Here is a 28,000-nt window from a genome sequence, read left to right as displayed (position 1 = left end):
TGTTCTTACAGGGGGTCTCCAGATTAGAGGGGTGTCTCAGTAGGCCCCGCAGAGGAAAGGTTGAGAGCCCCTGGCAGCCATAGAAACGGATCCTGATTGGTAGGTAATAGTGCACCTATATATCTCTGATAGGATTAGCAACTTTCTTTGAATTCAGCTAATCAATGCTGATGTTAATGTATCAGATGAATCTCAATCAATACTCATGTTAATTCAATTCATGCAAATTCATCAGCGAAGGTCAACTGATTGTGATACGTAAACAGTGGTTCAATGTAGAGGCTTCAGTACTTTATTGAAAATAAATCAGCAAAATCAAAGTGGTTACAGTTCTTGAAATAAACGTTTCAAATAAAATAAGAAAATCACTTTCAAATTGGAGCTGCAGTCATTTAGCTGAAAAAGTGCTAAAAGTGCTGGGTTGATCAGTAGAAGATTTCCTATGTGAAATCTATGGAATACATACGCAATCAACAATATGCTACACACAATGGTCCACTTCCTGCACTGGAACAGAGCATGTGCAATTTAGAAAAACCTATTACACCAAGGAAACATTAAGTCGTTGTTCTGCACGTACCGTACAGTATACCCCCAACACACCGACCAAGACAGTATTATAAGAAGGTTGCAGAATCTAGAAAAACCATTGATTTGGCACATTTTCACCATCTTAATAACAGTTCAATATAGATTTTTTTTTGGTTTGCGTGCATGCATATACTTTCAGAACACAAGGCAATGTTTACTGCAATATACTGCACTTCTGGCACTCGCAGCTGGTAACATGTGCATACAGGTGTGGCATAACGGAGCCCCCAGTACAGGTCAGATTCATTGACTTCCTCTCATAACTCCTCACTCTGCAACACTCGCACTTCTGTTCCAGTTGGAGAAGACTGCGAGCAACAATCCATCTGAGGTTTAGAGAGAGGGAGGAGAGGAAGGAGAAGAGAAGAGGACCAGACAAGACATTCACATTGTAGTTATGTCACACACTCTTATCCAGAGCAACGTACAGTAAGTGCATTAATCATCTCTGACCAGTCTTACCTTGTCTCTGTCCCACACTGGCCTTGACACATGGGCAGCTGTAGTGTTGCTGTGCAGTTGTCTACAGTGATGTTCACACTAGAAACCCTGGTAGCACAGGTCTGGTTACCTGGGGTAGAGACAACGGCAGTGTGTGAGTGGGGAAAATGCATCAACCTCATCATCATTACAGCTCTTTCTCTGAACTAAAGTGCTCTATGTTGAAAACTTGAACAATTGTTTTAACAGACTACTGACAAACAAAATACTAAAATATAGTTTTTTTTGTGAACTGACCCTTTAATACAGTTCAGAGTTACATTGTACATAATCATCCCTTGGAGCTATAAGCAATAGATACAAAGACTAGGAAACGTTATATTGTTGTTGATTTTCTAGTCTCTCCTTGCAGTGGAAATGTCCACAGTGAATAAGTGAACCACCACAGTTCAACCACTAGATGTCCGGCCCTCCCTCTCTTCATGGTCAGTGTGACCAGATATGACCAAATACCTCCAACACAGACTGGGGATAAGAGTTAGCTTACATGTGTAGCAGCAATGTTGTTCGTCCCATACTCTGTCCTCCTAGAAACAAAAAAGTCGCATTGAAAAGTTATATCGTTCCATACGTTGTGAGAGAAAAAAAAATATGTCTTCATAAATACATTTGAAAGAGCAGCGGGTACCTCTGAGCAGTTCTGATGGGGACACACCCTTCTCACTGTCTGAATGCCTTCTTTGGTACAGCTATAGGACTCACAAGGCAGGGCAAGGTCTGACCATCTGTCTCCCACCTAACCAAACAGGCACATAGACATCAGATAAGAAGAGATGCCAATGTGTACAAAGGTCTTGTGTGTGTACAGTAGGTACAGTACGGTACAGTAGCCATATTGCGTTGGTATTTCTAAACATGTGGATGCTTACTTTGTAGGTCCTTCCATTATAGTTACACGTCTTCTCAACTGCAAAGGAAAGTGAGGTCATGTGAGCACTAGGAAGGTGAGTCTATTTAGAAACACCCTGTACATGCATCGTTATTATTATTCCGTATCCGATCCATTATCTTACCACAAGTCTGTTTGCCACAGCAGCCGGTAACCAGGACTGAGTTCTGACTGCAGAGAGGTGGGGTGGGAGGGGAGGGGTTAGGTTGACACTCCTCGGTCTTGGTTTGGTTGCTACACGTACACACCTGGCAGTTGGACTGCCATGTCTCCCCAAGCTGTAAAACAGAAGAACATTACTACTAAAAAGTACCAGTATATCAGCCCCTGTAACAGAGCTGTAAATCATGGAGCCATGAAAGCACATGGACTTCTCACCTGCTTGTGTTCTCCCAGTGGACCCTTGCAGTCTGGAAGACATAACGAAGAGGTTTAACTTATAACACATAAAGCATCAGTATAGTATGCATGGTTGGGGTCAATTCCAATCTAATTGTAATTCACTCGTGAAGCGGAGAATTTATGTTGAATTCAAATCGAATGTCAACAATCTGTTACACTGTTTGGACTGTTTGAATTGAAAAGCATAACATTTATGGAAGTGAATTGGAAAACAATATTTGTACATTTCACAGTAAATGAAATGAATGCACAAAGTATGACAAAATGAATGCAGGATTTATTTTAAATTCATTTCAACTTGTATCTATCTCTATGTTACCAGTATAGCTAGGCTGTCTAAACAGTGACATGATCAGTCTGAAAGCCAGAAGTAATTGAATTCGAATGTGGAATTGTTGGGGATAATATTGAATTGGGAATTGAATTCATGTAATTTAATTCAAGTATCTCTGAATTTAAAAGTGACCTGGAATTAGAATTTAATTAAATGGAATTTACAGGGAGAGGGAATTGAATTACAATTCAACCCTGATAGTATGTATAAATTGCACACCTGGAGGTCATTGCAGTCAATGTGTTCAGGCCAAATCCTGATTTGGGATGCTCATAGCATAGCGTTTCCCAAACTCAGTCCTCGGGACACCAAGGGGTGCACATTTGTATTTATTTTAAATTTTTAACCCCTAACACTATCAAAGCTTGATGTTTAGTTGATTATTTGAATCAACTGTGTAGTGCTAAGGCAAAACCCAAAATGTGCACCCCTTGGGGTCCCGAGGACCGAGTTTGGGAAACCCTGTCTTAGCATAACTCAGATGATCACAAGCTCAACTTCAACCTATACAAGTGGATTTCTCAAGTTTGGATTTGGCCCTAGGCTCAAGAGAGAATCCAAACTCCACTCACAGGGACACTCCGACACACAGATCTTCTTGTGCTCCTCAGCTCTGAACTGTCCTCTGAGACAGAAACATCCAGCCTTAACTTCCTCCTGTACTCTCCCTTGAACACGGACTCTGCAGAAAGAACGTGGAACACAGAAGACTCTTGAACTTTTTAGACACTTTTTAAAAATACATTTAGACACGTAAAATGTCCTCTGTTAAATAGTTAGGACACAGGGAGATGGATTCACTTACCCTCCGTGACAGTAGTCATCCAATTGACCTTGGCACTCTCTGTACGCCATCCCTGTTGGGCACCTAATGGCTGAAAAAAAGAAAATGAATTAGTGAAATGTTCTTTCTCTCTTCTTGTCCTTGTGTCTTAATGAATTTCCCCAGCATCAGTACACCATGATGGATGATTTAAAAAAAAATATATGTATATATACACAAATACAACTACATTTCTTTATTTTTTTTATCAACGCCTCAGTTGATTTTCCAAGCACCAATACACATTTCAGGAAGTTTTAGAAACTTTAAAAAAAAATCTGTTAAATTACCACAGGTCCCGTTGGTGAGTTGTCTCCAGTCCACACAGAGGCCTGCTTTCTTACACTCCTCAGCAGCCTGCTCCAGAGGAGAACAAGCCATGTCGTTCCTACCACACGAATCAAACCTACAGTTCTTCTCAAGCTGGCTCAGATTCACCCGCCTTCTGCAATCTGCAAAAACTCTGTAATGAGACATACCAACAGACTGATCAACATACAGGAAAACCAATAGTTTTACAACACAACAAAATCACTTTGTATGTTGCATGGTTTTGTCTCAGTATAATGTATAATGTTGTCGCAGCAACATTGAATGAAACGCCACAGATTTTTGACCATTTGGGAGATCATCATGTGAAATAAATCATATTGAATTGAATCGTCCTACGGGTGATGGAGAAGGTCACAGAGGGGGCTGCCAGGACAGCTGGTAGTATTGTTTGAAGGATGGCAAGGGATGTCCCTGGGAGCAGCGCTACACTCAGGCTTCAGAGGGTCCTCATAGACCCAGTCATAGGCGGTCTTATCACAGCATCTGTCAGCTTCAGTCTCCCCACTTCTACGCACACAAGAGCTCCCACCGCACACACCTGCCAATGGCCAAAGATGTAAACGTAAGCTTGGTAACGAACCCATACATACACGAATGCACGCATGCATGCAGGCAGGCATGCACGCACCACACACTTCCTTGTCTAATACAAACCGCATTGTCCTTGGGTGTTATTCAGGAAATGCTCCATGGCCAAGGTGACAGTCACAGTGTTGGATGGTGTGAGAGAGATGTGTGAGCGTATCTCAGGGATGTATACAGACACCATATAGTCTGTCGTCTCAAACCTGATACCATTCTCCTCATAGGGAGGCTCAACGTTCTTCTGGTTCAGAGTAGACTAGGACAGAGAGGAGCAGAATGGTTTGAGTGAGTGAGATCTCAGAAAGATCACTATTAAGGCTATATATTCAAGAGTCAATCAATCAAAATGTGGTGACTACTGGAATGAATTAACAAATAATTGAATGAATGGATGGACGGATGAATGAATCCTTAAACCAATAAATCAAGTTGAAGACCGGCAGTACCTTCACCCTGTACTCATCCGGTACGATGCTGACAGTGGCCGTGTTGTTCCGGTACTGCAGGATGATGCCTTTGGCACAGGAGCCGTCCAACTCGGGAATACAGAAGTAGTTGTCCACGGCAACAGTCAGATGGTGACGCAGCGTTTTCTCCTCGACCAGGATGTATGTACAATTATCCAGGAAGTCAAAGGTCACACCCTGGAAGGAGATGTAGTGAGGGTCTCCATAGAGGTTACAACGACCTGGGGGACAGGGGGAATACGAGTAGAGGGGCATAAGAGTAGAGGGGGAATAAGAGAGGAACTGACTTATAATAAGTGCATTCCCATAAGGGAGACAAAACTACGACATAAAAAGAGCAGACTTTGCAGGAAGTAAAACCCTCTTCAAAAACAAGATCCACGGATAGACAAACTCTAGCACTTCACACGAAGGAACAGACAGGCAGCCAGACTCACAATTACACTTCCAGTAGTTACAGCATCCGTCTGAGACACTGACCATCTGTCCCCTGGGGCACGTGGTGGGGCGAACTGGATTCGGACAGGTGACCGAAGTCATCTCTATCTTCCCACCCTTACAAATCTTATTGAAGCATTCTTCTGTCCACTTCTCTCCACACACCCATATCTTGTTCCTCTTCAGGTCTCTACACTCACAAACTGGAAACAAGGTGAAGATTTGACTTAAACATAGTGGAACAATTTCAACATCTATTTGTAAGGTCAGCATTAGTGTAGATTTTAGAGAGAAACCAATATCAACAATCCAAATTGCCAAAAATATATTTAAATATGTTGGCCTACTTGTACGTGTTGTAGACTTTGTAGATATGGTTGTTGACATTGTTGTTGGACCCGTAGATGTTGTCGATTCAGAGGTAGTGGGAGATCGTGTAGAGGAGGTTGTTGGTTGACTTGTGTACAGGGTTGTAGCTTCAGTCGATGGTCCTTCAGATGTTGGTTTGGTTGTCATTTCAGTAAAATGAGTTGGTTTGGTTGTCATTTCAGTATGTGAAGAAGTTGGTTCGGTTGTCATTTCAGTATGTGAAGGAGTTGGTTCGGTTGTCATTTCAGTATGTGAAGGAGTTGGTTCGGTTGTAGATGTTGGTTCAACATATTTGGTTGTAGAATATGAGAATGTAGTTGTGGGTTGTGTAGATGCTAATTTAGTTGTAGTGTCAATGTATGCTGTAGTTGCTTCTGCAGTAGCGGTTTGTCCGGCTGTAGTACTCAACACAACCACAGCTCCTGTACTATGTTGAATATTTGTAGGTCCTGTGACTATCGATGGGAATAGTGTGGTTGTATATTCAGGTGTGGTTCTTGTTGTTGTGGGTTGTTTAGGTGAGGTTGTAGGTTCAGGTGTTGTAGTGGGTTGTTGAAGTGTGGTTGTATATTCAGGTGTTGTAATCAGTAGTACAGTGGGTTGTGTAGGTGCGGTTGTAGATGCAGGTGTAATAGTCAATATAGTTGACGTAAGTACAGGTGTAGTTCTTGTTGTAGTCGGTTGTGTAGGTGTGGTTGTATATTCAGGTGTAGTAGTCAGTATAGTTGTTGTTGGTTCAGGTGTAGTTCTCATTGTAGTTGATTGTGTAGCTGTGGTTGTAGGTTCAGATGTAGTAGTAGGTTGTTTAGGTGTGGTTGTAGGTTCAGGTGTAGTAGTCAGTATAGTTGTTGTAGCTTCAGGTGTAGTTCTCATTGTAGTTGATTGTGTAGCTGTGGTTGTAGGTTCATATGTAGTAGTGGGTTGTTTAGGTGTGGTTGTAGGTTCAGGTGTAGTAGTCAGTATAGTTGTTGTAGCTTCAGGTGTAGTTCTCATTGTAGTTGATTGTGTAGCTGTGGTTGTAGGTTCAGATGTAGTAGTAGGTTGTTTAGGTGTGGTTGTAGGTTCAGGTGTAGTAGTCAGTAAGGTTGTTGTAGCTTCAGGTGTAGTTCTCATTGTAGTTGATTGTGTAGCTGTGGTTGTAGGTTCAGATGTAGTAGTAGGTTGTTTAGGTGTGGTTGTAGGTTCAGGTGTAGTAGTCAGTATAGTTGTTGTAGCTTCAGGTGTAGTTCTCATTGTAGTTGATTGTGTAGCTGTGGTTGTAGGTTCAGATGTAGTAGTAGGTTGTTTAGGTGTGGTTGTAGGTTCAGGTGTAGTAGTCAGTATAGTTGTTGTAGCTTCAGGTGTAGTTCTCATTGTAGTTGATTGTGTAGCTGTGGTTGTAGGTTCATATGTAGTAGTGGGTTGTTTAGGTGTGGTTGTAGGTTCAGGTGTAGTAGTCAGTATAGTTGTTGTAGCTTCAGGTGTAGTTCTCATTGTAGTTGATTGTGTAGCTGTGGTTGTAGGTTCAGATGTAGTAGTAGGTTGTTTAGGTGTGGTTGTAGGTTCAGGTGTAGTAGTCAGTAAGGTTGTTGTAGCTTCAGGTGTAGTTCTCATTGTAGTTGATTGTGTAGCTGTGGTTGTAGGTTCAGATGTAGTAGTAGGTTGTTTAGGTGTGGTTGTAGGTTCAGGTGTAGTAGTCAGTATAGTTGTTGTAGCTTCAGGTGTAGTTCTCATTGTAGTTGATTGTGTAGCTGTGGTTGTAGGTTCAGATGTAGTAGTAGGTTGTTTAGGTGTGGTTGTAGGTTCAGGTGTAGTAGTCAGTATAGTTGTTGTAGCTTCAGGTGTAGTTCTCATTGTAGTTGATTGTGTAGCTGTGGTTGTAGGTTCAGATGTAGTAGTAGGTTGTTTAGGTGTGGTTGTAGGTTCAGGTGTAGTAGTCAGTATAGTTGTTGTAGCTTCAGGTGTAGTTCTCATTGTAGTTGATTGTGTAGCTGTGGTTGTAGGTCCAGATGTAGTAGTAGGTTGTGTAGGTGTGGTTGTAGGTGTAGTAGTGGGTTGTTTAGGTGTGGTTGTAGGTTCAGGTGTAGTAGTCAGTATAGTTGTTGTAGGTTCAGGTGGAGTTCTCCGTGTAGTTGATTGTGTAGCTGTGGTTGTAGGTTCAGATGTGGTGGTTTGATCAGGACCTAAAGAGGCAAATCACATAAATGGATGTATTAATACCGCATTTCTTTATTTCACCTTTATTTAACCAGGTAGGCCAGTTGAGAACAAGTTCTCATTTACAACTGCGACCTGCATTCCTGATAATATAATACTTGAATACAAGTCCGTCACAATTGTGATCAAAGTCTTAACTGATTTACAAATATGTTCATGCCGTCATAACTTATATCCACTTACCACAGTTAATACGTCCCTGTTCACAAGTGCTGTAGACAGAGAACACAGGAAAAGATCAGTTACCATTCTCCTGTATGTTACATGTATTTTCCCTTTCTCATTTCCTCACATAGGCCTACATGCACTGGTATACTGTAAATTGGTACTCACCATTTCTCAGTGGGTTTCCTGATAACTGTACCAGGTTCAACAGTAGTCTCGTTGGAATAACAGGTGCAGTTGTCCAAAGTGGAGCAACTCCTTGTGTTCTCATCATAGTATGGAGCCTCTGCTGGGCATCTCGGGTAGCAGCCTGCACACAGAGACAAAGTTAGCGTTAAGGTCAACATCACTGTGAGGAGTAGATTCATCTCTCATGACAGATATAAACATACATGTAAACTTAAACAGAATTATCTATTAGTGTACACAAGATTTGGTTCTGGGATCATGTTAGATGGATCAACTATTTCCATTAATTGAGTCAGTTCAGTTACCTTCCAGCTTGCCAGTGAATAGGTTGTTTTTGCCACAGGTCTTGATCTGTCCACAGGGATCGTAGTGCCAGCTACTGTGGCCCTGCTCATTGTAGTAGTCGCAGTATACCGCTGTATGGGTAGGTAAAGGAATAGTTCATTTAAACACTGTTTCAATAACACATACATATACAGTTGAAGTCGGATGTTTACATACACCTTAGCCAAATACATTTAAACTCAGTTTTCCACAATTCCTGACATTTAATCCTCGTAAAAATTGCCTGTCTTAGGTCATTTAGAATCACCACTTTATTTTAAGAATGTGAAATGTCAAAATAATAGTAGAGAGAAGGATTGATTTCAGCTTTTATTTATTTCATCACAATCCCAGTGGGTCAGAAGTTTACATACACTCAATTAGTATTTGGTAGCATTGCCTTGAAATTGTTTAACATGGGTCAAATGTTTTGGGTTGACTTCCACAAGCTTCCCACAATAAGTTGGGTGAATTTTGGCCCATTCCTCCTGACAGAGCTGGTGTAACTGAGTCAGGTTTGTACGCCTCTTTGCTCGCAGATGATTGTTCAGTTCTGCCCACACATTTTCTATGGGATTGAGGTCAGGGCTTTGTGATGGCCACTCCAATACCTTGACTTTGTTGCCCTCAAGCCATTTTGCCACAACTTTGGAAGTATGCTTGGGGTCATTGTCCATTTGGAAAATCCATTTGCGACCAAGCTTTAACTTCCTGACTGATGTCTCGAAATGTTGCTTCAATATATCTACATGATTTTCTTTCCTCATGATGCCATCTATTTTGTGAAGTGCACCAGTCCCTCCTGCAGCAAAGCACCTCCACAACATGATGCTGACACCCCCTTACTCCGCGGTTGGCTTGCATGCCTCCCCCTCTTTCCTCCAAACATAACGGTGGTCATTATGGCCAAACAGTTTTATTTTTGTTTCATCAGACCAGAGGACATTTCTCCAAAAAGTACGATCTTTGTCCCCATGTGCAGCTGCAAACCGTAGTCTGGCTTTTTTTATGGCGGTTTTGGAGAAGTAGCTTCTTCCTTTCTGAGCGGACTTTCAGGTTGTGTCGATATAGGACTTGGTTTGCTGTGGGTATAGATACTTTTGTACCTGTTTCCTCCAGCATCTTCACAAGGTCCTTTCCTGGGTTTGGGTTTGATTTGCACTTTTCACACCAAAGTACGTTCATCTCTAGGAGACAGAACGTGTCTCCTTCCTGAGCGGTGTGACGGCGTTATGACGGCGGCGTGGTCCGATGGTATTTATACTTGCTTACTATTGTTTGTACAGATGAACGTGGTACCTTCAGGCATTTGGAAATTGCTCCCAAGGATGAACCAGTCTTGTGGAGGTCTACATTTTTTTCTGAGGTCTTGGCTGATTTCTTTTGATGTTCCCATGATATCAAGCAAAGAGGCACTGAGTTTGAAGGTAGGCCTTGAAATACATCCACAGGTACACCTCCAATTGACTCAAATGATGTCAATTAGGCTATCAGAAGCTTCCAAAGCCATGACATAATTTTATGGAATTTTCCAAGCTGTTTAAAGGCACAGTCAACTTAGTGTCTATAAACTTCTGACCCACTGGAATTGTGATTCAGTGAATTATAAGTGAAATAATCTGTCTGTAAACAATTGTTGGAAAAATGTTTTGTGTCATGCACAAAGTAGATGTCCTAACCGACTTGCCAAACCTATAGTTTGTTAACAAGACATTTGAAAAACAAGTTTTAATGACTCTAACCTAAGTGTATGTATACTTCTGACTTCCACTGTAAGTAGCATTTAATTGAAAGACTATCCTGGGCAGGCTCATACATACTTAAAAAATAACAATAAAGTGTTAGCCTTACTTTTAAATGAAATACTGCATCAGTATTTAATCATATTTGCATCAGTTGTGTTTACGTACGGCACATGTCTGGCGTTCTCCAGCGGACACACACGTCCTGGTCACTGCAGGCCTCAGCGTAGGCCGCCACGGACGTACAGAAACCCAAGAACTTCCCCTCAAACTCACAGGAGCACGACTCCAACACACAGGCCTGGTAGTAGGGCTCTGGGTCCACCTGGAGAACAAAGCAGAACATCTTAACGGAATGTCTCCTTAAATGTGTTACATAATTATATAACACATGCAATTTAGCAGATGCTCTTAGGGGTACATAAACATTTAAAATATCTTGTACGAGTGTTTGTGGGAATCAAACCCACTATCCTGGCATTGAAAGCACCATAATCTACCAACTGAGCTACAAAGGACCCACATGTTTGGGGTGAACTATCTCTTTAAGCCTACCTTTAAGTGGAGGTGTGTGATGTTTGGGGTAAACTAACCTTGTAAGCGTACCTCTTTGGCAGTCCTTAATTAAAGGTGTTTAACATTTGGGGTGAACTGTCCTTTTAAGCGAACTTTACCTTCAAGTGGCAGTCCTTAAAGGTGTCTCCTGTGAGGATCATACAGCGTCTCTCGGCCCAGGCGGAGCAGTAAGAGTGGCGCTGGCACGGAAACACCTCATTGATCACGTCAGAGCAGGGGGGTGTGGCCATCTTCCAGCTGTTGCCGAAGGCGAGGGGGCTGGACACCACCGATGACCCACTTATCTGCAGGTCGTTCATCTCGTTGGAATCGAAGTTCCCGCAAAGTCCACACACTCGGTTCTGTGAAAGTACAGCAGTAATTAACTTAATTAATAATAATCCAATTAATTTATGAGTTACTAACTTTGGCAAGACAGTTGTGCTAACTTAACCATAACTTAATACTAAACAGTACTTAGTAGCTGTGAAATTATATTTCAGCAGTTGCAATGATCAACGAGCAATAGGGAAATCTTACAGGTTGCATCTTTAACGTCTAGATAGAGAGAACTCACCCTCCAACGGTCGTCCAGTATGACGGTAAGTCGGGTGTGTTTGTCCCAGATGAGGGTTAGTCCTCTAGAAGGCACTGAGATCATGATGTAGAGGCCCACAGTGTGGGTGGAGTACAGAGGCTCCGCCTCCAGAGAAGCCCATCCCCCTTGGAGCCGTCTCGTCACCTTCATTTCATTCAGAGTCAGAGTGACATTACCCTGAGAGAAAAGACCAACACCTCATTAAGGAAGTTAATAACGCTCCATACTACAGTCCTATTACCACAGGTATTCAGTAGAAAATTACTTGCAAAAACAAAAGTCATTTTCATGCAAACTTTCTGATACGTATTTACATTATTCAATACAATTAGTATTTACCTGGTGATTCCAAGTGGTGCTTAGTCCTACTTAACAAAACACACTCCAAACAAACTGAGGGGTAGTTCTATTTAATAATAATGGACTTCAAAAGCACGGCGCGACAGAGGAGAGAAGTGAGCTATGTGCATTACCAGCAGGTCTAACACGATGGTCCGGGAACAGGTCAGAGCCTCGTCACAGCACGGGACACTCTCCACTTTGACAGAAAACGACCCAGCTTCCCTACCACAGCCATCCTATCAGAGAAGGAAGAAAACAGCAGAATTGTAGATGTTTTTTGTTTTTTTTAAGAAGCAGTACCATTAATTTCACAGCAGTATAGAAAAGAAAAGAAAAGAAATATCTCTAACAAAATGAAGAACAATGCTTGATAACCCAATGAAAAGGTGATATCAGATTGGCTTCTGTGACTCACCTCCACTAATGTGTACTGACAGTTCCCATCGTAGCGGTACCATTTAGAGTCAAAGGTTTGATAGTGTCCGTTTCCATACACCAGGCATGTACCAGGGCATGGTTCATCTACACAGCTCCACTGGGCATGACGGCAGGTGCTGGGAAGTGGATGGAGACAAACTTTTAGGGTGGTGATTCTGAACTTCCACTTCAGTATAATTTTTTGCTTAGTCATGTATTGATGTAAATATACATTTAATTTGACCTTTATTTAACTAGGCAAGTCAGTTAAGAACAAATTCTTGTTTTCAATGACAACCTAGGAACAGTGGGGTTAACTGCCTTGTTCAGGGGTAGAAAGACAGATTTGTACCTTGTCAGCTCTGGGATTTGATCTTGCAACCTTTCGGTTACTAGTCCAACACTCTAACCACTAGGCTACATGAAACATCAACTTAAGTAGAGGTTAGGATTCAAATGATGGATTACATTTCAGACAGTAAGTATAAAACACTATCTTTGCTTCAGCTCAGAATCAGACAAACACTTCCTGATGTTCGTTAGATATAATACACCACAGGGTGTGTTTGTTGGTTTGTTTGTCTTTAAAAATGGACAAATCCCCAAGTCGTACTGTGATACATTCACTTATGTATGTATCTGTAATTGATACACACTTCAGAAGTAGCAAGGCAACAGTTGTGGCTCACTCACCATGTTCTACAGTTGGTCTTGACACTCTGTCCTGCTTTGAACACTTTGCCGCTGTACTGACAGGTGCAGTTGTCCACAGTGACACACACACCCCTATGGTCTTCCAACTGGCCCCCTGGACAGTAACAGCCACTTGTACAATTCTGAACAGCACTCTGGGAACAACGAAGATGAGTGTCTCATTACAATTCAATGCTAATTGAATCAATGAACAGTTTTCAGTTCTACTTTTGGGCTAGCATGAAATATTCACTTTTTATTACATTTTTTTTATATTAACTCTAATTCTGTGAACTTACTATTGGTTTGCTCAGACTGGCACATGTTTTTTGAGCTGTGTCTATGGCAAATTGTGAGCAATGCACACAGACCTTCCCCTGGGTGCAACCTGAAACAGACAGTAGCATACAGTATTATCTTTGAAGGCATATCAAACACACAAAAATACTGTAATAACATGTAAGAATTAGACCATCAAGAGGCTATTAAATAAAAATATATATTTACCACAATCTTCAGAGCACAGCAATTCTCCATCCTCACATTTGCTGCAAAAGAGTATAAAAAGGTGGATGTGAGATGTTGGTGTATAGGCTGTCTGATCGTCATCAGTGATCAGGCCAACCACCGCTGTGTCATCAGCAAACGTAATGATGGTGTTGGAATCCTGCGCAGCCACGCAGTTGTGGGTGAACAGGGAGTACAGGAGGGGACTAAGCACGTACCCCTGAGGGACGCCCATGTCGAGGGTCAGAGTGACGGATGTGTAGTTGCCTACCCTCAACACCTGTGAGTGGCCCATCTGGAAGTCCAGGATCGAGTCAGTTGCAGAGGCAGGTGTTCAGTCCCAGGGTCCTGAGCTTAGTGATGAGCTTGGAAGACACTATGGTGTAGTCAGAGAACAGCATTCTTACGTAGGTTTTCCTATTTTCCAGGTGGGAGAGGGCGGTGTGGAGTGCAAGAGAGAGCTTGTCATCTGTGGATCTGTTGGGGCGGTATGCGAATTGGACTGGGTCCAGGGTGTCTGGAATGATGGTGTTGATGGTGTTGATGTGAGCCATGACCAGTCTTTCAAAGCATTTCATGTCTACAGATGTGAGTACTATGGGGTGATAGTCATTTAGACAGGTTACCTTGGCGTTCTTGGGCACAGGGACTATGGTGGTCTGCTTGAAACATGTAGATATTACAGACTGTCAGGGAAAGGTTGAACATGTCAGTGAAGACGTTTGCCAGCTGGTCAGCACATGCTCTGAGTGCACATCCTGGTAATCTGTCTGGCCCCGCGGCCTTGACCCTTAACCAGCTTTTTTAAACCTGCGCCCCGTGGAAATCTAATTAGCATAATACAAAAATCCCCATAAAAATCTGTCAGTTTAAGCTAAAGATCTGTTTTTTTTTGCATTGGAAGCGTCTCAACCTACCGTACTTCCATATTTGCGGTGGGTTACAACGCAAGGTTACAACGCTCGACCGGTGTTTATCAGACCACGAGACATCCCAAAAATCGGTCTTCTCCATTTTGCGTCAAAAGACTTGTCTATAGTTGATACGGCTGATCTGCCAACTTCTGTCTGTAGCGTTTGAACCGCTTGAGCTACACAACCCTCTGTGCAAAGGTGTGACTCACGAACATCCACAGTTGTTTTGCTCTAAGACGCACACAGGCCTCAAGACTCATCTAAAGGTACCAGTTGAAAAAATGAATGGAAGTATACAGTATACAGAGACTGTTTATTGCCAAAAATATGGGGTTAAATATATATATATAAAAAACTAAACAAATAATGTTTCCTGATCTTTCTTATATATCTTTTTAGGAGAGACACTTCAAGAACAAACTTCCTTTTGATATTTTTGCTGGGACTATCTGTTCCTTGTAGTGAATATGTTATTCAATGTGTTTGTATGGGTTAATAGCAGTAAGGACCAACAAAAAATAACATGTATACTTCAAGGGGTCTTAAAATGTCAAATCAAATAGCTAAATTATCCTTGGACCTTAAAAATGACATATAGCTTAGTAGAAAGAAATTTGGAAGCCCATACACATCTGACGAGTGTTTGCAAGCCCTGCCACATCTGATGAGTGTCAAGTGTTTGCAAGCCCTGCCACATCTGATGAGTGTCAGATCCGGCATAGTAGAATTCAACAATAGTCCCGCATTGATGTGTTGACAGTTTGATGGCTCGTTGGAGGTCGTAGCGGGATTTCTTATAAGCATCCAGATTAGTGTCCCGCTCCTGGAAAGCGGCAGCTCTAGCCTTTTGCTCAGTGCGGTTGTTGCCTGTAATCCATGGCTTCTGGTTGGGATATGTACGTAGGGTTAGACGTACAATCACTCGCAAAAGTATTCACCCCCTTGGCATTTTTCCTATTTTGTTGCCTTACAACCTGGAATTAAAATGGATTTTGGGGGAATTTGTATCATTTGATTTACACAACATGCCTACCACTTTGAAGATGCAAAATATTTTTTTGTTAAACAAACAAGAAATAAGACTAAAACTTAACCCCCCCCCCCCGTCAATACTTTGTAGAGCCAATCTCTTGGGGTATGTCTCAATAAGCTTGGAACATCTAACCACTGGGATTTTTGCCCATTCTTCAAGGCAAGACTGCTCCAGCTCCTTCAAGTTAGATAAAGATTGCTGTACACCAGCGGAACCTAAGTCATACCACAGATTCTCAATTGGATTGAGGTCTGGGCTTTGACAAGGCCATTCCAAGACATTTAAATACATTTCCCCTTAAACCACTTCAGTGCTGTCATTGTCCTGCTGGAAGGTGAACCTCCGTCTCAGTCTCAAATATTTGGAAGACTGAAACAGGTATCCCTCAAGAATTTCCCTGTATTTAGCACCATCCATCATTCCTTCAATTCTGACCAGTTTCCCAGTCCCTGCCAATGAAAAACATGGTGTTCTCGGGGTGATGAGAGATGTTTGGTTTGCGCCAGACATAGCGTTTTCCTTGCTGGCCAAAAAGCTCAATTTTAGTCTCATCTGACCAGAGTACCTTCTTCCATATGTTTGGGGAGTCTCCCACATGCCTTTTGATGAACACCAAACGTGTTTGCTTATATTTTTCTTTTCAAAAATGGCTTTTTTTCTGGCCACTCTTCCGTAAAGGCAAGCTTAAAGTGGTCCTACGGACAGCTCCTTCGGGGTTATCTTTGGTGTCTTTGTTGCCTCTCTGATTAATGCCCTCCTTGCCTGGTCCATGAGTTTTGGTGGGCGGCCCGCTCTTGGCAGGATTGCTGTGGTGCCATATTCTTTGCATTTTTTAATAATGGATTTAATGGTGCTCCGTGGGATGTTCAAAGTTTTGGATCTTTTTTTATAACTCAACTCTGATCTGTACTTCTCCACAACTTTGTTCATGGTATCGCTTGCTTGGTGGTGCCTCTTGCTTAGTGGTGTTGCAGACTCTGGGGCCTTTCAGAATAGGTGTATATGTACAGCAGGTCAGCCACCAGGGGGAGACTCGTCGAGGCCTGGTGACAGACGGAGTATACATCACGAGGCGATGGCTCCATCTGCTGGACGTTCCAGGGCTGGACGGGCTCTCCGCCCAGGACTAATTGGGGCTGATTGCTCACCATCTGTACAAGCCCCATAAGGCTGCCAGAAGGGCAGCACACAGGAGAGGACTGGGGGAAGTAAGGTGACTTCCGTGTAGTTGGAGACGGGGCCCGAGCGAAGACGATGGAGTTTGAGTTTGTGTGCCAAACAGGATACAGCAAGACCAGGAGCCCAGAAGACTATCTATCCCTTTCTTTTGATTTTTACTTTGTAAACACCCTTGTAGCCGAGCTAATCATACTCCGTCCGTGTCTGATCTGTGTAAACTTCTGTACCAAACCCCCTGGTCTGCCACAATACACTGAGATCATGTGACCGATCATGTGACACTTAGATTGCACACAGGTGGACTATATTTAACTAATAATGTGACTTCTGAAGGCAATTGGTTGCACCAGATCTTATTTAGCTGCTTCATAGCAAAGGGGGTGAATACATATGCACACACCACCTTTTCATCTTTTATTTTGTATAATGTTTTAAACAAGTACTTTTTTTCAGTATTTTTTTTTTTTTATGTCCATTACATGAAATCCAAATAAACATCCATTTAAATTACAAGTTGTAATGTAACAAAATAGGAAAAACGCCAAGCGGGATGAGTACTTTTGCAAGGCAAGGTAATGTATACAGCCACATACTAGGGGAGAAGTGAATGGGAACCGTAGAGTTCCGGTGCGTGAAACAGTTTTTGCCCGATCTGCATTCTTTAAAAGCTGTTCACCACTGGAACCAACTACCAGAAAACCAAAAATGCTGACTATAGTGTCAGTGCTTTTACACAAAAAGCGGTATAAAGAAGAGTGTAACCACTTTACAAACCTTTTTCTTTGCTGTTTGTTTTTGTTGCTGTTTTTTTTACAACTCATGGTTCCAAAAAGCAATGTGTCCCATTATTATTATGTGCAATATCTTGACTTTGGTCTGTAAACGTATCTGTATATCCTGACCTCTGTTTTTGTTATTATTCCTAAGAAGAACACAAAAATGTGTCTGATGTTTCTACGTTGTTTGTTCGTATATAATGTATTTTCTTTGTTATATGTTACCATGCCGGGGACTGCAGATGGAAATTAGCTGTTGAATAAATCTGGTCCCAATGCGTCTTTTCTCAAGTGTACTGAGACTTATGGTTTGCCGTTCAAATACACGTAATAATACCAACAAACAGAAGCACGTTCTGTAATAGGATCTCCTGGTTTTTTTTGTGCAAGAGTCAAATGATTTATGCCGACACTGTCATCTGTAATGACACCTCCATAGCAGTATGTAAGAGGAACTCACCACTGTCGTCCATCGATGGCAACAGGTCCTGGTGGTGTGACTCCTCTCTGATGGTGACATGGACACTGGGCCTTCGGGGTACAGGTGAGCCCCCCGGTCAGATGAGTGCCCTCCAGGCAGCCACAGCCCTCCACAGGTGCATCCTCCACCCCACACCTGGGGTCTGGCCGGGATAGGGAGAGACAGGTGCTGTTGCACGCCTGCATTTCGTAGTCAAACCTCTGATTGTTCTCACACGGTACCGCTGGAAATCCAAAATGACATTCATGTTAAACATTTACAGAAAATGGCAGAAATATTGGTCAGAGAGAAATCCAAACCAGTTTAATTGGAATGAATGGCAGTAGAGAAGCAGTTGATGCATTTCCTGCTTTTACTTATGCAGGGAAATAAAAGTAATGTGATACAGTATATCAGAAATTGTGTAATAGAATTATTGTCAATCTAAAATATTGTCTTGTAAATACAGTGTACGCAGGTTTTATACCAATTTTCTGTATAAATAGCCTAGAAAATATTTGTTGACAGACAATACATTCCTCAATGTTTGTTTTCTTGGAAAGCTGCTATTATATGATACAATATCAGTACTTGTTTGCATTTACAACTTGTCTGTCCTATCACAAACTAATTTCAGCCAGTGTATGGCTGTGGATTGACTGCATTGTTTGTATGGAATGTAAATTAGAAACATTATTGGAATCATTCCACCTAACAAACATACTGTGCAAATAATATTCAAAAATATTGTTTTACACAATATGGTATCACAGCACTGGCTGACTACTGGCTTGCCAAAATGTCTGACCTTTTATACCGTCATAAGAAGGTTAATGTCCATTCTAGTACTCCAATTGCTAATTCTATGGGTGTTACTCACTGCAGTTAGTGGCCCTTCTCCAGTCACCCACTGTGATGCCCTGGTTGGCACAGGCTTTGGCATAATTTGCCAAGGCCACACACAAACACTGCTGCAGCCCAGTTCCACAGGTACACGTTCTCTGGATACAAGCCTGCAAACGTCACAAATGATTATAAAACATTGTTACATCATCATTTCCTAGTTAAATACAAGGTAAATACCAATTCAAATATGTATTTTTGTTTGACCTTAATCAATGTATAAAAAGTTCTCAAGATTTTGTTTGGTATTAGTTGATCCTTGCCTTGTGGTAATTGTCAGTAGGCACGTGATCGTAGCACTTGGCGAAAATCCCACTGGAGTCTCTCAAGGTGTGACACTTCTCGTCTGCAAATATTTCTGAGAGGTAATCGTCCATAGGTTAGAATAAGAAGCACAAAAACAGAATTAGGATCCCCCCCCCCCCCCCCCCCCCCCCATTTCTACACAATGTCGTATTGCAAGAGGCATTCACATTCCCCCTAATTCTTAAACGTCATATAGACAATGTAATGTACCAACAAAGAGCGATAATACTATGTCAAGGGGAACACATTGTCACCACATGCACTATTTTCATGAAGCTGTTCAAACAAACTGATTCATTTCCTTCATAGAAAAACCTACTGAACGCATGCGAGGACCTGTTTTGTAAGTCATGAAGCCTTCAGAGGGACTTTACCGTTGTCGGTGTTGATACAGACTTTAGGTATGTTAACAGGACAGTCCCCTACACTCCAGGACAGCGCAAACGGTTCCGCTGCATTTTCTACGATACCACTGCTTGTGGTGAAATCATCAGTGGTATCGGTATTGTAGTTTCCACAAAGTCCTAGTAAAAAAGGAATGTTACCACTTTATTTTACAGTACAGAAATGAGCAGACGCATGACATCATTTGTTTGTTCGTTCACAGGATTCAGTCAATGTGACTTAAATACTGATATGACAATGATAATAATCATGATACATAGCGATAATGCGTATATCATGCAGAACCATTATAACGACGAAAGCAAAGTACCTTCTGGCATCCCTACTTCACTCTGTGGTAGTGTGATATAGAGCTGGAGGTCTGGAGACGTCTGGACTTGGATCTTCATGCCAAAGGATGTCAATACCTGGACATACATGGATGACTGCCAGAACACCATGGCGTTGTCTGACTGATGTAGCTCTCGGATTTCCTCTTTCTCAAACTGCACACTGTTGTGAGAGAATCTGTAGGTATTCTGTAATTGGCAAACAAAAAAAAGTGTTTTAGATGTTGTTGATCATCATAAAGAGACGTTGAATGGAAAGGGGAAGCAAAGGTTACAAGCAGACAACCCGTACCTGGTAAATCTGAAGAAACACGTTTTGGATGGAGGACGTCGTCTCAGAAAAATGTATGGTAATCGTCCAATTAAAACCCTGTTTTATTTCATTCATAAAGAATAAGGGAAGTTAGTACTTTAGGTGAAAGTACTGTATGAGTACAACTCAAAACTACCCTAGTGCTGTGAGATTAAAATCTATTGATTTACCTTCGAGGCCATGTATGAGCATTTACCGGGAAGGGTATACTGTTTCCCATCGAACGTGGTCACAAACTGCCCTTCAATCACACACCTACTAGGGCAGCTGTTCTGAGAGCATATCCACTTGCCATTGTAGCACATACTGTAGAGAAATAAATGAGTATCATGTTACATTTTAATCAGGACAATATCAATAAGTGGACAAATTCAATGAGAAGTCTGGCTAGTTCACAAATAACATCCTTTCAACTCACAGTACCTCCGGAAAGTATTCAGACCCCTTGACTTTTTCCACATTTTCTTAGGTTACAGACTTACTCTAAAACGTACTAATTTGTTTTTTTCCCTTTATCTATCTACACACAATACCCCATAATGACAAAGCAAAAACAGTTTAGAAATGTTTAGTAATTTATATATAAAAAAAAATATATATAAAAAAAGATATATCACATTTACATAAGTATCCAGACACTTTACTCAGTACTTTATTGAAGCACCTTTGGCAGCAATTACATCCTCGATTCATCTAGGGTATGACGCTACAAGCTTGGCACACCTGTATTTTGAGTTTTTCCCATTCTTCTCTGCAGATCCTCTCAATCTCTGTCAGGTTGGATGGGCAGTGTCACTGCACAGCTATTTTCAAGTCTCTCCAGAGATGTTCGAACAGGTTCAAGTCCGGGCTCTGGCAGGCCACTCGATCCTGACTAGTCTACCAGTCTCGGCCGCTGAAAAACACACCTACAGCATGATTCTTCCACCACCATGCTTCACCAAAGGGATGGTCCCCGGTTTCCTCCAGACGTGACATTTGGCATTTTTGGTTTCATCAGACCAGAAAATCTTGTTTCTCATGGTCTGAGAGTCTTTAGGTGCCTTTTGGCAAACCCCAAGCGGGCTGTCATGTGCCTGTTACTGAGGAGTGGCTTCCATCTGGCTACTACAATAAAGGCCTGATTGATGTAGTGCTGCAGAGATGGTTGTCCTTCTGGAAGGTTCTCCCATCTCCATAGAGGAACTCTTGAGCTCTGTCAGTGACCATTAGATTCTTGGTCACCTCCCTGACCAAGGCCCTTCTCTACCAATTGCTCAGTTTGGCTGGGCTGCCAGCTCTAGGAAGAGTGTTGGTGGTTCCAAACTTCTTTCATTTAAGAACAATGGAGGCCACTGTTGGGGACCTTCAATGCTGCAGAAATGTTTTGGTACCCTTCCCCGGATCTGTGCCTCTACACAATCCTGTCTTGGCGCTCTATGGACAATTCCTTCCACCTCATGGCTTGGTTTTTGCTCTGACATGCACTGTCAACTGTGGGACCGTATATAGACAGGTGTGTGCCTTTCCAAATGATGTCCAATCGAAGTCCAATTATTATGATTAATGGAAACAGGATGCACCTGAGCTCAATTTCGAGTCTCATAGCAAAGGGTCTGAATACTTATGTAAATAAAGTATTTCCGTTTTTTTATTTTTTTATTTAATACATTTGCAAACATTTCTTAAAACCCGTTTTCACTTTGTCATTATGGGGTATTATGTTGTCATTATGGGGTATTATGTTGTCATTATGGGGTATTATGTTGTCATTATGGGGTATTATGTTGTCATTATGGGGTATTATGTTGTCATTATGGGGTATTATGTTGTCATTATGGGGTATTATGTTGTCATTATGGGGTATTATGTTGTCATTATGGGGTATTATGTTGTCATTATGGGGTATTATGTGTAGATTGTTGAGTATTTGTATTGATTTATTTAATTTTAGAATAAGGCTGTAATGTAACAACATGTGGAAAAAGTCAAGGGGTCTGAATACTTTCTGAAGGCATTGCATACTCTAGTGCAATACTTTTGACTAAAACCACATAGTGCTCTTGTCCAAAATAGACTCATGAGTTCTGATTCTCTCACCAGGTCTGGCATTTAGTTCTGCGTTCTTCCTTCGGTGCATAGTTCCTCCCGGCGTACACACACGGGCAGGCTGACTCACTTACACAGTAATGGCCCTCTGCTCGATCGTTCAAGACCTGTCCTGAAATATAGCCATTTAAAACCCTCATCAACCTTATGTGATTGTAACACTAAAGATAATGTCTTCCGGCAGATTGCTTAATATGTGACAGTAATTTTAAAAGCAGTGCAGATCTGCTTGCTAAGACATTGTCTGCTCAGTTACAATTCATATTTTTAAGAAAGCTTTTACACTTTAGACTACACTTGAAACTGTTTCTCCGGATGACAGTGTAAGGCCTACCTTGGGGGCAGACACAGGTGCTGGTGATGTCCTGATCATTGGTTCTAGGTGCTGGGTTGGAACAGGTGGGAACAAACGCATCACCCTGCTCCTCAAAGTGTAGTTCTCCTGGGCAACTGAACTCAGCTGTTTCGCAACAGACAGACACACAAGTCTTTAAGAATTTGTTAAAGACAAAATGACTTTAACAAGAATAATAGTCATTATAATGTGTTACAACTGTTCATAGCATCTTTATAAACTAACAGCTTTTTTCTGAACTGATTTACTTACGACAGTGTGTCAAGGTCCTCCAAGCATAGCTGGTCTGACACCGATGGGCGATTTCTTTGTAGAACGCACATCCTACATAAAGCTCTTTTTCATATCCGTAAATATTCTCTTGACAAAGAATTATGTATTTGCTTGTGTTAGCCTGCAGACATTCAACGTAGTTGGAGAGGAACGTCTGACAGACCTATTACGTAATACATAATACATATAGTACATCATACTGTAAAACACTAGTGCAGACTTCAAAACAGTATAACCTACGTTACAGCAACATGGCATTATCTATATAGAAATATTAACATCAAGGCTTGCCAGAAAATGGTAGGGTTCTATGTCTTAGATCCATTCATTACCATTCACCAGAAGTCTAGCATTATTTACCAAGCCATAACCTTCAGGCCAAGCACGCAATACCAGAGACCCCAAGCAGTGACACTAGTACTTTACCACCAGATTCAAACGGTGGTCCACGTCCCAAATAGCACTCGAATCCCTATATAGTGGTCAAAAAGAAGTGCATAATTCAGGAAATGTACCTTGCTCTTAGTGCGGAGGGAGTCCATGGTCTGGCACCCGTCCTCTGAATGAACACTCTTTGCAATCAATTGCTGACGGTCATCTAATTTTGCAGGAAAATATAGAGTAGTTAGTACACTGAAGTGTAGTTAAAGTGCAGTTTACAGCAAGAAGTGTAGTTAGCGCACAGCTAACAGCAAGAAGTGTAGTTAGCACCCAGACAATTGATATTCAAGAGGCTGTTCACTGTATTTTTCTCCATACTGCATTTTGCAGATTACTTAGACAATCCATATCTACAATTCAACATGATATACAGTATATATATATATACACACATATATATATATATATACTGTATATCATGTATATATATACTCTACCAGTACATAGTACCAGTCAAAAGTTTGGCCACAGCTACAGTACTCATTCAAGGGTTTTTCTTTATTTTTACTATTTTCTACATTGCAGAATAATAGTGAAGACATCAACACCATGAAATAACACACATGGAATCATGTAGTAACCAAAAAAGTGTTAAACAAATCAAAACATATTTTAGATTTTAGATTATTCACAATCAGCCGACCTCAACCCAATTGAGATGGTTTGGGATGAGTTGGACCGCAGAGTGAAGGAAAAGAGCCAACAAGCTTTTTATTTTACTACATGATTCCATGTGTGTTATTTCATAATATTGATGTCTTCACTATTATTCTACAATGTAGAAAATAGTACAAATAAAGAAAAACCCTTGAATGAGTAGGTGTTTTGACTGTTACTGTATATATTTAGAAGAGGTATAAAAAATATGTTTATAAGGTAATTGACCTGGTATATCTGGTCGTCCACAGAGTCCAGTCATTCCAGGGACTAGCTCCTGCTCCAGTTTCACCTGTTAGAGGACAGACCAGGGACCAGTCAATCAATCATGTATTAATAGGTCATCTCGGCACCAGGAACCTAATCAAATTTGTTAAGGATAGCATGAGAGAATAAATAATAGGTAACAACAATGTATTTGAAGCTGTTCATGGATCACTCACCCAGAGAGAGTCGATGCCCACGCCCACACTGCTCCAGATGACAGACAGAGGTAGAACAGTGCTCCTCAGCTTGGTGTTGGTACCGTACTGGAACACATGTTGATAGGTGTGGTCGTAGGGAAGGGACACCCTGTGACAAACACGTCATAATCAATCGTCATCAATCATCATCATCATCCTCTTCCTCAATGCCAAGTAGGTTAATGATTATTTTAGACTGTATATTTTGTTGGTGTGAAGAAAAGGGCAGGAAAATCTAGCTAATATTTGGTGAAATATCTAATTAATAACTTGGTCATGCTCGAGCTCTCAGATTAATGATGTCTGTAACTGCATTACGCAATAGACTATAGCAAGATCACCTTGGTGCATGTGAAGGTAACCAGATTCATCCATTCATTAATTCCATTTGGAGCTAGCAGCTTATGTAAGATAATTACAGTTACAAGTCATCCCAGACGTCAAAAAACTGTGAAGGACAGACATTTCCCTATTCAATGTCATCACTTGCTTTGAAGTAATTAGTGTAATTGGCAGCATCACAGGCCATTGGATTAAAAATCACATTCAATACAGGATGCATACAGTATATCCAGCGAACATGTTTTGAATCCAGCTTTACAGTTAACAGGATCTTGAAGACCCACTCCAGAACTGTGTTATGCATGATTTTATATGAAAAGTGACTATATCTGGGTCTTTGCAACTACCCCTTTATGTGTTATCTGTTATTTTTTTACGAGTAAATAATTAGACATCATTTAACAGAATTAAAATAGAGTAAATAAAAACACAAACATTCTCTGCTCGACGAAGATGGTTCCATTGTACAGAATCCGGGTCTGGATCTTGTTGACGTTGATCTCGACATATTCCAGCAGGCCGTTTTCACCTCGACGCACGGTGATGTCACAGTCCACCCGGTTGTGAGTAAAACGTGTCAGCGTGAAGGGACAGGTGGAGTGGACGTAGAATACGGTTCCGTTGAACATCTGGACGACTCCACTGCCAAAGGTCTTACACACATCTGGCAACAAACAGAGACGAGTCAAAAGTCTGCTGCAGTAATAAATCCACATAGAAAAACTGAATTTAAAGGGAAACTCCGTCACTTTTCACCCTTTTCAATTGTCTTGAACATTTAAGTTGAGAAGAGTTCAGTAGCGTTAATCTTATGTACGCATTAGATATAATTTCATTTCCAAAGCTATTGTTAAATAATCTTTGCTAGCCAAGTAATGTGTTGCTTGCTACAGTGGTTCTTCCTTTAAATGTTTTGAGTTTATGCCGCAACCGTTTGCGGTAGATGGTGGCAGATTATGGTAAATTGCGTCATTCTGGCAACAATGGCTGACACTTAAATAATGTGCAATTGAATTCTCTGGCACCCCGCAAGCTGTGCTATAGTACGTAACTTTTAAAGGAAGAACCACTGTAGCTAGCTAACCTAGCTAGCTTTAGTGAGGGTTGGGTGTCTCTGATAGAACTGGCTAGCTAGCTAGCTAGATTATTTCTAGCAAAAAATAATCAAAATGTTCCCTCCTGCAGTAGATTGTTCTGGTCTGGCACCTCAGCTGCCTATGGACAGACCCAGTCAATGTATGTAGTCTTTTGTATCATTTATTTATCTAGTTCAGAGTGAAATTAAAATATGTTCATGAAAATGAACCCCTTATTTATTCTTAATCTTGTGTGGAATTGTTTCTCTGACTCTGTCTCTTCATTCTCCACAGGGTAACTGTCAACTTGCGAGTCGGAGAATGAATACTGGAGGTGAAAGAAATTGCATTGTAAGTATACATTTGATGTTAAAACACATCATTTTCAAATACAGACGTTAAGTGCACAGAGGTCATTCGTACGTTATATTTTATATTTCAGATGCGAGCTTCCAGTGACAATTCAACAATGGACCAAGTTATTTCAGCAACAAAAAGTAAGATTATTGAAGCACTCCTTGTCCATCATGCTATTGTGATTTTGTGCTATTGTGATTTTGTGCTATTGTGATTTTGTGCTATTGTGATTTTGTGCTATTGTGATTTTGTGCTATTGTGATTTTGTGCTATTGTGATTTTGTGCTATTGTGATTTTGTGCTATTGTGATTTTGTGCTATTGTGATTTTGTGCTGAACGTAGTAGTTTTATGCGTTGTATTTTAATGTACTCTAGCTACAGTATGTAAGGTAAAACGCTACATTTTCCATTAATTCAATTACATGGTAACATATATTTATGAAATATCTTTTGGAATATATTTTACTAGCTACCACAGCATGCTGTCAAAATGTATTTCCACACCACTTACTTAAGTATATAAATATGCATGCAGAAATATATAAAATGTCAATATATTTATGTGCATTTAAATATATGTAAATATAAAGCTTAAACATATCTTTAGATATGAATAATTTACATATGTATAATTAAATACATTTACATACTGATTGTTAATACATTTGTCTGTACATTTTGTTTCAGTATGAGCAATCTAAAGTTTTAAAAACAGTGATTTTCAAGTACTAAGAGATTCATGAGCAAGAAAATACCATGCATGTTTTGAAACTCACCGTTTTACTTACTTGTGAATCTACCCTGTGAAGCATTTTTTAAGACCTTTCTTCTTACAGTTATCATTTTAACCACAGATCATAGAAACGTATCGTTTTCACATATGTAGACTGGTTTGGTGCTGGAGTTAATGAATATGAGGTTGAAAAGTGTCGGAGTTGCCCCTTTATGGGCCGGTTTCCCAGACGCGGATTAAGTCTGGTCCAGGACTAAAAATCATTCTCAATGGAAATTCTCCAATAAAATAGCTTTTTAGTACATGACTAGGCTTGATCTGTGTCTGGGAAACTGGCCTTCTATGTATATGTAATTTAGAGGAAGGTACTTTACTTACTTTCATGGATATCAGAGGTTGAAACAGGGCCTAGAACTAGAAATAACAAAATATTAATATGCCAGCCAATCCATACGCAAACTGGAGTACAATTCTGTACAGTAATAACTCCTTTTACCATATATACTTTTTCAGTGGGGACAAGCAGTTAACCCGGATACAAATTTGTAAAGAAACTAATCACAGTCAAGTTTCAAAGAACACCTACTGTACCTGAGACAAGAGAAAGTAAGACAGCTACCAGAGTCCACCCTGGAGGAACCATGCTGCCTAGCTCACCAGTCTTAATGAGAGACGGAGAGAGAGCCAGTGTGACAGAACCACAGGACAATTCACTGAACTGCCCTTATCTCTGGTCTTTTATACCCTTCTCTGAACCACCTGCATTGAAAAGACCAGGAAATAAACCGATATGCAGGAAATGTTTTAGCTGGAAAGGGATTGCTATTAACTCTATAGGGACTCGTTGAGGAAATGAGTTGATTGTTTAATATTTGGTTTTTCTGAGGAATTCTTAACTAATGACATCCAATCCTTTATCAGGGCCATGTTCAGTAAACTAACATTGTTGAACTTTCATGAATAGAGCTGATACAATGCCTTATTCTACATGCCAGAGAGGGGTGTTTGTTCTATCTGAACGTTGCACAACATTGTGTCCTCCAGCTGAACATATGGAGCGTTGTCAGTGCCAACATAAATGGTATTTTCCATAATTTTGAATTTCTATTATGGTATTGAAATTGAATGTAACATT

The 28,000-nt window shown here is 40.9% G+C and overlaps 1 protein-coding gene and 1 long non-coding RNA gene across 5 annotated transcripts; one reads left to right on the top strand and one right to left on the bottom strand.

Moving 5' to 3' along the window:
• Positions 1 to 11: 11 nt before the first annotated feature.
• On the top strand, positions 12 to 4,199 carry LOC118938803. 3 transcript variants are annotated; one of them, XR_005036097.1, is made up of 4 exons: positions 12 to 99; positions 890 to 1,020; positions 1,969 to 2,036; positions 3,836 to 4,199. It is a non-coding gene; the product is annotated as an uncharacterized LOC118938803 (long non-coding RNA). The 3 variants fall into 3 exon arrangements; XR_005036096.1 differs by lacking the exon at positions 3,836 to 4,199 and adding an exon at positions 3,329 to 3,422; XR_005036098.1 differs by lacking the exons at positions 1,969 to 2,036; positions 3,836 to 4,199 and adding an exon at positions 3,329 to 3,422.
• LOC110490734 (mucin-2) lies at positions 95 to 27,590 on the bottom strand. Of its 2 annotated transcripts, XM_036944466.1 has the most exons (43): positions 27,457 to 27,590; positions 27,244 to 27,279; positions 25,134 to 25,362; positions 24,336 to 24,465; positions 24,121 to 24,184; positions 23,310 to 23,392; positions 22,774 to 22,957; positions 22,501 to 22,626; positions 22,158 to 22,278; positions 20,249 to 20,384; positions 20,058 to 20,135; positions 19,747 to 19,954; positions 19,406 to 19,555; positions 18,989 to 19,083; positions 18,703 to 18,835; positions 17,823 to 18,066; positions 13,461 to 13,501; positions 13,253 to 13,341; positions 12,954 to 13,108; positions 12,259 to 12,397; positions 11,975 to 12,079; positions 11,481 to 11,678; positions 11,023 to 11,265; positions 10,517 to 10,673; positions 8,588 to 8,698; positions 8,262 to 8,403; positions 8,112 to 8,140; positions 5,976 to 7,894; positions 5,711 to 5,942; positions 5,363 to 5,566; positions 4,905 to 5,146; positions 4,528 to 4,714; positions 4,210 to 4,411; positions 3,831 to 4,003; positions 3,523 to 3,592; positions 3,290 to 3,399; positions 2,360 to 2,391; positions 2,106 to 2,259; positions 1,962 to 1,999; positions 1,721 to 1,828; positions 1,580 to 1,619; positions 1,054 to 1,162; positions 95 to 917 (listed from the first exon to the last, which is right to left on the bottom strand). In XM_036944466.1, exons 1-43 carry the CDS (start codon positions 27,506 to 27,508, stop codon positions 746 to 748), a joined length of 7,470 nt encoding a protein of 2,489 aa, XP_036800361.1. In that variant the 5' UTR covers positions 27,509 to 27,590; the 3' UTR covers positions 95 to 745. The 2 variants fall into 2 exon arrangements, with proteins under 2 accessions (XP_036800361.1, XP_036800360.1); XM_036944465.1 differs by having other exon boundaries at positions 5,711 to 7,894.
• Between the last annotated feature and the right edge of the window lie 410 nt (positions 27,591 to 28,000).

Source organism: Oncorhynchus mykiss, chromosome 15, assembly GCF_013265735.2.
Source record: "Oncorhynchus mykiss isolate Arlee chromosome 15, USDA_OmykA_1.1, whole genome shotgun sequence".
Classification (NCBI taxonomy): domain Eukaryota; kingdom Metazoa; phylum Chordata; class Actinopteri; order Salmoniformes; family Salmonidae; genus Oncorhynchus; species Oncorhynchus mykiss.
Note: the sequence above shows the minus strand (reverse complement) of the source record. Positions and strands in the feature narration are given on the sequence as shown.

Bases quoted from the DNA above. Each gene is read 5' to 3' on its own strand.
- LOC110490734 (XM_036944465.1), bottom strand. From the start codon at position 27,508: ATGGTTCCTCCAGGGTGGACTCTGGTAGCTGTCTTACTTTCTCTTGTC. The intron at 13,109-13,252 runs GTAAGTTCACAG...CGTTGTTCCCAG, and splicing joins CCAGTCTGAGCAAACCAATA to AGTGCTGTTCAGAATTGTAC. The intron at 2,392-3,289 runs GTGAGTGGAGTT...TATGTCTTCCAG, and splicing joins CTGTGTGTCGGAGTGTCCCT to ACTGCAAGGGTCCACTGGGA.